The 9914-nt window shown below is 36.7% G+C and overlaps 1 protein-coding gene across 4 annotated transcripts; it reads left to right on the plus strand.

The window, feature by feature from the left end:
• The first annotated feature begins 2995 nt into the window (after positions 1 to 2995).
• On the plus strand, positions 2996 to 9914 carry LOC147559773 (5'-3' exonuclease family protein). Of its 4 annotated transcripts, none has more exons than XM_086661705.1 (16): positions 2996 to 3224; positions 3516 to 3733; positions 3870 to 4104; positions 4553 to 4632; positions 4881 to 4919; positions 5555 to 5573; positions 6590 to 6643; positions 7059 to 7186; positions 8006 to 8074; positions 8399 to 8484; positions 8806 to 8915; positions 9010 to 9060; positions 9193 to 9251; positions 9340 to 9384; positions 9475 to 9549; positions 9635 to 9914. In XM_086661705.1, exons 2-16 carry the CDS (start codon positions 3569 to 3571, stop codon positions 9743 to 9745), a joined length of 1326 nt encoding a protein of 441 aa, XP_086517831.1. In that variant the 5' UTR covers positions 2996 to 3224; positions 3516 to 3568; the 3' UTR covers positions 9746 to 9914. The 4 variants fall into 4 exon arrangements, with proteins under 4 accessions (XP_086517831.1, XP_086517834.1, XP_086517832.1 ...); XM_086661706.1 differs by having other exon boundaries at positions 3050 to 3224; positions 3504 to 3733; XM_086661708.1 differs by lacking the exon at positions 6590 to 6643.

The raw sequence follows: 9914 nt of genomic DNA on the forward strand, positions 1-9914 counted from the left end.
AAAGCTCCTTGGATGAGTACCTTCGAGAAAACAAAAAGAATAAAAATAAACTAGGAAAAATGAACAAAGAAAACGTCTAAGTAAATAAGTAACACTAAACTAATGAACAAAAACGACAAACGATCTCCAAACTACTAGACCTATCCCCGGCAGCGGCGCCAAAAACTTGATGCACCCGAAAAGGTTACACACCCAAGCGGAGGTATCAAGTAGTAACCGGCAAAGCCGGAGTCGATCCAAGGATAGGAAGGTAGTTTAGATATCGAAGGATTTTATCCGTCGATTTAGAGATTAAAGACTTACTTAGACAAGAATTAGAAAGAAACAAGGTAAACGAGGGGGTTTATAATCGAATAAGCAATAAGAAAATAAGGTAAGTAAAACAAACTAAGATATCAATATAAGAGGGCGAGAGAGATTTGAGAGAAGAATTCGGAGGAACAAGAGTCGGGAACAACAAGTGAGAGAAGTGTCGAGGTCCGGGAATCCGATGTGGTGAACCTACAACTATGTACGGTCTAATCGAATGGATTGATACAAACCTAGTCTCGATTCCTAAGGTGGATGTTCATAAGCACTACGTATGTCCGGAGATAATACTTAGTCAAATAAACTTCCTAAACGAGTAAAGCCGAATCATCGATCACATTGCCTAATTGATTAACTATGCGAAGTACTTGATAAGACACATGAAAAACGATTGAAACAAGTAATCGAAATAAGAGAACATCAATTTATTATCAAACACATTAAATTATCACAAACACAATCTCAAATTCATCGCATTTCATCTCATAATCGACACACTTGATTTAGCTAACATGGTGAATAAGTAATAAATGAAAAGAAGATGATGAGAAATCCCCCTTTTTCAATATGGCTCGAGGCTAGGATCGTCGGAAAATGTTGGTATATAGGTGCAGCCGATCTCCCCTTAGCAAAGCTCTTATTTCCCCTTAACAGTGTAAATTAGGTGTTCCCTTAGTAAAAAACCAGGGTCCCTTTAGCAACAATATCATCTTCTTCCTTTAGACAACATCCACCATTAAAGCTTCACCAAGCTTTCTCTCTCTAAGATTTTACCACCAAAACCAAATCAAACACTAAGGAAAGCAAGACAAAGATGTTGGAAGCAAAAGCCCTAAGTTTTCCGGCCTAAATGATGGCGGGAAAAACTAGAAAATCTCGGCAAAGAAGGAGGTAAGATCCGGCCATGGAAGTGAAAGTTCCGGCCAAAATGATGCTGCCCGTGCTCCTGCCATGCTCGTCCCGTGCTAGATTCGTGAAGAATACCGTGCCTAGGAGAGATCGAGCTGCTGCCGGAGCTGCTGCCCTCACGTCCTTAGCTGCTGCCCGACGGCTTCTCATACCGGCGACTTGGTCGGCCAAGCTTTGGCCGGCCTTGGTGATGGCCGGCCTAGCTTGGCCGACTCCTTCTCTCTCTTTCCCTCTCTTCAACCAAGATTCAAACTTCCAAGAACACCAAGAACTTTAAAACCCTAGCTTTTCTCTCTCTCAAGACTTGTGTAGTGTTCCTTGGTCAAGAAGATGATGAATAGTGTCCAACTTGAATAAAAACCCTAGACTTAGTCAAGTTGACTAAGTCTTTAGACTACTTCAAACCCTTGACTTTGTCCATCATTAAAGACTCTTGACTTGGACCAAAAAGGGTGCCCATAGAATCTCTATTGTTCTCTTCCTCTTTGGGCTCTTGGGTTGGGCTTCTTTCTAAAGCAAGGGAGTGTTTTCATAGAATCCTCGTTTCAAGACCGAACCTCGGCTTCTTTCATTCACAACTTTTCCGTCCGAACTCCGAATCGACTTCCGTTTTCACCGTCGGACTCGTCATTGACCTCACTTGTTGTTTGACTTCTGATATTGACCAAAAAGACCAAAATACCCCTGGTCCTCTTTTCTTCCATTTTGCCGCATAAGATGAAAATGTGATAATTCGCTCTCTTTATTCCGAATTACGCGCCAAACCCCAAATAAACTACCTAGCAATGAAAACACATAAATAATTAGAAATAAAACTCGAAAAGAACTAACTCATCAAAGTTAAGTGACCTAAATGTGGCATTTTCACGCCACATCAATGCTCATCAACGTACTTTCATTAGGTATCTCCCCTGCCTTCAGATAATGTTTTGTGGGGCTCAAAGGCTTTTGTGGCTTTTAGGAATAAAATTTGCCCCCAATATTAAACTATAATGTCATTTTGGCCCCAACAATGTATGCGAGTAGCATTCATTAAAGAGATTTCTAAGTTAAAAAGTTTGAGTTAGATGATTTTCGATCTTCAGACAAAATAAAAGTGTGGAGGCTCCGGGCGTTTGATGCCACCATTGCAGGCTTTGAGCCATTATAGGCAATGAGGAGGGACTCGTTCTACATGATGCTGTAAGCACAACTTAGAGAGTGTCTGTCACATTCTATGAACATCAATAGGTTCGGCTAGGCTTACGATTGGCAAATGGCATTTGCTAACGGGGCCGAGAAGCTTGTTGTTGCAACTGTCTCAATGTCTACTTTAGACATACTAATTGAGGCGTGGATCAGACCTCGATGGAGGTTGTTGCGAATGTTTATAGCTAATAATGTGGATAGTTATAGGTTAGAAAGTCAGAAGGGGTAAGAGGCGCCGCGCCATACCTCTTCACTCTGGCTGGCCTAGATCGAGTGGATGTCGTCACGATGTCACTCACCCGTTTAGATTATAAGATCTTTCCCAAGTTATAACAAGTGGTATATATCGCGAGGCAGATATGATGTATTAGGGTGGACAGATAGACATGCAACCATAGCCATGAGCCTCGACAAGGACCTCATACCCGTGCCCAACCCACTAATTTCAGTAGGCCAGACAGGCTCGACCCGTAACCGGGTGCCATCTACCTCATTCTGTCACGGCCTCACGGGTGCCTGCGGGGGTGGGCTTGGGCCAATGGGCCTTATCCCGCCCCAATCTTAGACCACTTGAAGTTACACCATCACTGTGTAAGCAAGGTGTAAGAAAATAAAGTGGCGGCAGAAATACATATTGTGAAATGTTTCTAAGAGGGAGCTTCTTATCTAACAAGAAACAAGCGGATATTTCAACAAAAAAAAAAAAAAAAAAAAAGAAACAAGCGGATAGAGAAGGGGATTCTGCTTCCATTGTTTTCGCCGGCGGTAATTTTTCCGTTCATTCAAACGGAAAAACTTGTAATCTCTATCAATTTCAGGTAATGATAAAACCCTATTTCTATTTGTTGCAATTTCTTTGAAACAAGAAAGGATTTTGAGACAGAACTCAGAGTGTTGTAGTAAATAGTTCAGTCATAGTTTGAATAAGTTCAACTTCTCTTCATATCATATTATCAGCCATTTAATCTTGTGGGTATCAATAAATTTCTATAAATTTTGTGTTCTTAGTTCCTATTTGGATATTATTCATATAAATCTCGGTTTTTATCTCAATCTATTTTTAAGCTTGATACCCATTATTTTGTTAAATTGTTTAGCATAATTTGTAGGTTTATACTATGATTATCGACACGAAAAGAGCTCGGTGATAAAGCAAAATGATATGAATATGGCATGCTTTCGGTTACCGAATTATCACATTCACTCTTTGTGGAGGAGTTGTTATCACTTGGGTAGGAGCTTGTCCATACCTCATAGGGTTGAATACAGCTTGTGTAATAAGCAGAAGAGTTGGTTCCTTCCATGTACATTCACAGTGTCTAGAAAGGTATTTTCGGCTTACGCACCTTCCCTTTTTATCCATTTCTTATATTTGATGTCTTGTTACTGTTTTATGGACTGTTGGACACTAGGACGACGTTCTCTGATTCATGAGATAATGTTTTCTCTATGCTTATTTTCAGCCTTACTCCGCCTTATCTATTGGGTTGGAATCAGATTTATCAGGAGTTACTCATGCAACGACTACTCATGGTGATCTCAACGCGTCTTCAACAGTCGAACAAACATTACTCCAAGTAACGACTACTGATTTAGCCAAGTCTAGTGAAAGAGACGTCAATCTTGATACTTCTAATGGGCGAGTTATGCTCATTGATGGTACATCGATCATGTATAGAGCTTACTACAAGATGCTAGGTATCTTTTGTTACTGCATTTAATGTATAATAGTACCTTCCTTAGAACGTTTTAAATGGTATTTTGATGGAACATTTGATTTGTGGTTTTGGGTTCACTATAACTCTTAACTAAGAGTCTCATGAAAGTTCTCATCATATATAGATATTTGGACCTACTTGATAAACAATTACAAGGTAATTGGTACATCTGTAGCGAACAAGGTTTGAGTTAAGGCTTATCAGTATGCAACAGGATATCTTTGTGGTTATCTCATAATACTACTACACTTCCAATAGTGGATATATAATATTTCTAGTGAATAGTGCCGTTTACCTTTTTTTGTGTAGAAGCAGGATTTGAAGTTAGTGTATCTAGTTTGCTTCTGTATTTTTCTTTCATTTTTTCCCTAATTTTTTTCAATACTTACAAGTTACAATTGGATTTTGTGTTCTGTGACCATGATTAGCCAAGTTGCACCATGGGCATTATGCAAATGCTGATGGGAATGGGGACTGGGTCTTGACAATATTCACAGCTTTATCCCTTGTAAGTAATCCGCTACTCCTATAGCTTGAATCGTAAACTGAGGCTTTAGTTCATGCTTTTGGACAATGTCATTGTCTGGACGATAATTTCGAAGTTTCCTTCCCCGAGTTCCAGAGAGACCAATATCTAGTTAGCTCAACTTTCAAATTAGATGAGTTCATGTAAATATATTCGCTGAAGTCATTGCTTCAATTAAGTTGTGAACATTACTATTTTTGCCACTACTGACATCCATTATATTTTTCCAGATTATTGATGTACTTGAATTAGTTCCTTCTCATGTTGCGGTAAGCCTTTCCTCTTATCTCAATTGCAAATTAATCTGGTGCATTTATCAAGTATTACCATTTCTTTATTTTCTTATTATCGAAATGTCATTTGCCTTTTTTACCTTAAAATGAATTTGTTTTACTTGAATTAGTTCCTTCTCATGTTTGGTTTTAATGAATTTGCTTCATGGTGAGACTTGAAGCAAGTTTCATCATGTCTTTTGGTTAGTCAATTATATTGCCGTGAGCGATAAGTTAATTATACTCTGGCTTAGATAGGTTATAATATACTATTGCTCTGAACAAGAGAAAGAGATAATACTTGAAATTTAAACCCTATTATTCTATTTTAGACTTGAAGTATTTCAACCAGTTTTTAAGTTTAAAAAATGTATGCCGGCCAGTTTAAGATCATCATAACCTAATGTAATGTACTTTAAATTTCTTCTTCAACCAATTTATGTTCACCATAACTTAGTATGAGATGTACTTGGTAGTTGATACTTGGTAGCTGTTGTCATCCTAAAAGAAGTTTTGCCCTTACTTAAATCTCTTGACCTTCAATTTTATTGGTGTTTGTATGCTAATCTTGCCTTAATAACATTCACTCAGTAGTTCTAAGTTGGTGTCTGATAACCATTTTCTCGATGCAGGTGGTGTTCGACCATGATGGTGAGATATCTATGTCGGTAACAATATTTGTCCGGTTATCTCCTTTCTGTTTTATTATTTTATTTACTTTTTTCTCCTTTTCCTTAGTGTTCATGATTAGAGTTTTCCACCTAATAGGATCATAACCGAGGATGTCACCTACTTTGCTACAATTGTGGGTCTCCTGTCTAATTGATTCTTCTATGTTCAAATTTTGAACTGTAATTTCTATTTGGTCATTCTTGCTCAATGAAATCCAATTTGGCTGAGCTTGGAAAAAGACATGCTCGAGCTTTGGTACATGCCTTGAGTAGGATTTTTAAATTTTCAACACTTCGGATTTCTGTTCGAAATTGAGGATGTAGTTTTTATGGTTTCATTAGATCATGGAATTTGTTTCAACTGCCCCTGTTAAAAGAAATTAACCCTCAAATAAGGGGAAAAGAAAAAGAAGGAAAGAAACGTAATTAGGAGAAATTCAGTGCAGTAGTGGCTTTTAAACTAATTAATCTTCCCAGGGTTTAGGATCGTGATTACACGTTCGCTTTCGATATGAAATCTTTTCCCCACTCCCAGAGTTGTCAGAGATTTATTGTACGTTATAGAAATTATTACATTCTCAGATGCTCTCAATACATGGGCTTTAGGTGTTTTGCACTGGTCGACTAGTTTTAGTCTTGGCTCTTCTAATTTCGCTTCTGTCATTTTGCGTTTTTGCGTGCATTTGTCTTTCGCTTTAGTAGCCTTTACTCATTGAGTTCATCAAACATATTATACTTCTCTAAGAAGTAATTTGACTATTTGAGAGTATATTCTTGTAGAAGGACTCAAGGACATGCGCTTTATGATTTTTTTTCGCCCATTTGATCTTATATCTAGGTGATCTAGATAATCATATGGAGTGAACTGTGAGTCTGTGATTAGTGTGGGCGGGTCAATTCTTTGGAGTCGGAGAGAATTATTTGGAGAGATTTGGGTTTTCGGTGTCTGGAGATGTATTTCAAGTAAAATTTGAGCAGAAAAACTTTTCTTTTCAGGAGTTCCTTTTGGTCGTAGTTCTGTTCCGTACACAGAAAATTATAAAGCAAAAGGTACGATTTTGATTTGTTGTATTTTTTTTCCTATTGGCGTTTGGATAACTCTAAGGTAGTACCAGAGGTTTTTGGAATTGTCAGTGTGGTTGGGTAGTCGGGTATAGACATATTAAATGTTATTCCGATTGCTGGGAAAAGAAAGAACAAAAATAATTTGCAGATTTGTGTTAGCTATATCCGAACAGAGCACGAATGGATCGGAATAATCCTTAAAATGAGTGTATCCGATGATTTCTTTCTTTTTCTTTCTTCAAGAAATAGAAAAAGGTTCCTCTTGCTTTCGTCTCAAACCTACTTTTTTGTTATATGACTTTTGGACATAGTGTATTTTTTCTTTTTGAAAGACTGAACAATCTATTTAAGGAGGATAACTTGATTTTGTGGCTAACTGTTCTGTTTGCACTTTTTGAAGGCTTGAACTTTCGTCACACCTTGTATCCAGCTTACAAGGGTCACCGTGATCCTACACCTGATACGGTAGTTCAGGGACTTCAGTATTTGAAAGCTTCAATCAAGGCTATGGCTATCCAAGTAATTGAGGTAATTGGAACTTATAGTCTTATACAAGGAATGAAACTTCTCGAAATTTCACCGAAATTTCGCGAAACGTTTCCTACAATGAGATTAGGTGCACGAAATAACACTTACAACTATTTCCTGCATAGTTTCCACCGACATGATCGAAATTTCCACCGAAGTTGTGGGAAATATCGAAAATTTCACCGACATGATGGAAATTTCGACCGACATAGTAGAAGTCTAGCAAAAAAATCAGAGAAACTAATACTAGAAAAATATCCATTTCTTCGTCCTTTTCATCTTCATTTCTCTTAGATCTTTTTTGATTTTTATGTTATGTTTTCCATGGTTTTTAAATCTATTTGAATGATTTACGACTTGACTTAACTGCCTAAATTGGTTTTATCTTAGTAACACCTCTAATATAACTGTGTAATTAATGATACCTTCTCAAACTAACATAGTTTGTTAATTATTATTAGTAAGAATGTTATCTTTTGGGTGTTATAGCCAAAAAATTATTCAATTTATCCCCGGAAGTAACTGTGTAATTGTTAATACTCCCTCAAACTAATAGATAATGTTAAACATCATTTTTATGCTTCATTATGGTTTAATAATCTTGTTATACATAATTGCATCATATTTCTATCATTTCTGTAGATTTGTAAGATTTCCACACTGACCGAAACATTTCTACGAAACGTTTCCACTTTTGGACCGACCGAAATTTCCACCGAAACCGAAATTTCATTCCTTGGTCTTATAGACTTATAGTTGAGCTATAATAACCATTTAAAACAAACTGTTCTTGAAACTGACAAGTGAACTTAAAACCAGGTGCCAGGTGTTGAAGCTGATGATGTAATCGGAACTTTGGCTGTAAATAGTGTTTCTGCTGGTTTTAAGGTAGTTTTCTTCGATGATTTTGTCATCTTGATTCTCGGAGAAACTTTGGGCATTTTAAGTGCATATAAATGCATTGGTTTTGTGATTCTCTTCGAAATTTTGGTAATTTTTAACTAAACCTAGATACGGTAAGAAGCTCAAGGGAAATTTAGTTTAATGGAGCACTATGCTTTTTGGGAGATTGTATGCAATAAATGGGCCACATGTAGGTTGCATATATATATATATATATATATATATATATATATATATATATATATATATATATATACATATATAGGTAATATATATGTAATGTACTGATGCTGACATTGTTCATCACAGGTACGAGTTGTCTCCCCTGACAAAGATTTCTTTCAGATTATATCACCATCATTACGGCTTCTTCGAATTGCTTCACGTGGATCAGAGTTAGTGTCTTGATAACTTAGTATATTGTTATTGGGTCTAATCTCTTCATTGTTCAAAAGAGATCATTCAAACACGAGCGAAGTAAATTATTACGATTTCTTATATTTCAATTCAGTTTTTGATCATACATCCTTGCATATTTTATTTCAAATTAGTCCAAGCTATTCAATTGACTTTTGGACCTAAATTTCCTTGAGATTGGGCAAGACTCTGACGAAGGAGTTTCTGTTCGTCCAAGCAAACATAGTATTTGACTATTTAAAGAAATTTGTTTTCGCCTTCGGAGTTGGGGCTTATGAGATATGATTGCTGCTACCTAGGATGGTGTCATTTGGACTGGAGGACTTTGCAAAAAGATATGGAGCTCTGAAGCCTTCCCAGTTTATCGACATGGCCTCACTCACCGGTGACAAAAGTGATAACATTCCAGGTTCAGTTCCTTTCTGGGCTTAAATTTAGGTAATAAACTAATGGATCAAATATTGATGATCATAAAGACCAGCTAAATGGTATCGAATATGCAGGAGTCGACGGTATTGGGGATGTACATGCTCTAAAGTTGATCACTAGATTTGGTATGCTTTCGTCTTCTGATTCGAAATCTCGATAAGTAATTTGGTATATATATATATAGATATACGAGAAAGATGGTGGTGCTTCCGTAACGATCATCATTACATTATTGAATCATTTACATAAATTGGTAGGTACTTTGGAGAACTTGCTGGAGTGTGTCGATCAAGTAGAGGAGGAGCGCATAAGAAAGGTAACAGACTAACGATTAAATTTTTCATTTTGCAACATCGTTAACAATTATAATATACATTCTCTTTCTCACGTTTACTATTTTTCAGACCTTGATATCAAATGCCGATCAAGCTATCTTAAGCAAGAACTTGGTAAACTTGTTCTCATCTCATTTATCTTCCATAATAATTATTTTCTCTTTTCACAATGTCCTCACAATATATATACTGCAAAATCCGCAGGTGACTTTGCGATCGGATCTTCCCTTCTACATGGTTCCATTTACGACAACCGATCTTGTTTTAAGGAAACCAGAGGTTCGTACACCTTCCTCTGTAAAATTCTAAATTTTCGATTCTCTAGATCAGCACAAAATGATCATTTATGCTCTTAAAATTATAGGATGAAGGTGAGAAATTTACGAGTCTCCTGAACGCCATCAGTGCTTATGCCGAAGGATCGTCTGCAGATCGAATCATCAGAAGAGCGTTTTATCTATGGAAAAAACTTTAAGAAGCGAAATTTCTGAATGGTTTCGGTCTTTCGGATGAAGATTAGTTTTGAGAATACTAATAGGGAGAAAAAAACAATTGAAAATTGCTCCAAAAGAGTTTATATTTCTTGAAATTCAAATGTAAAAAATAGAGAACTCTATTATATTAAGATTTTGGTTTTCTTTTCA

This window comes from Eschscholzia californica, unplaced genomic scaffold (assembly GCF_041429995.1).
Source record: "Eschscholzia californica isolate CP2 unplaced genomic scaffold, dmEscCali1.0.p SCAF_2, whole genome shotgun sequence".
NCBI classification, from domain to species: Eukaryota; Viridiplantae; Streptophyta; class Magnoliopsida; order Ranunculales; family Papaveraceae; genus Eschscholzia; species Eschscholzia californica.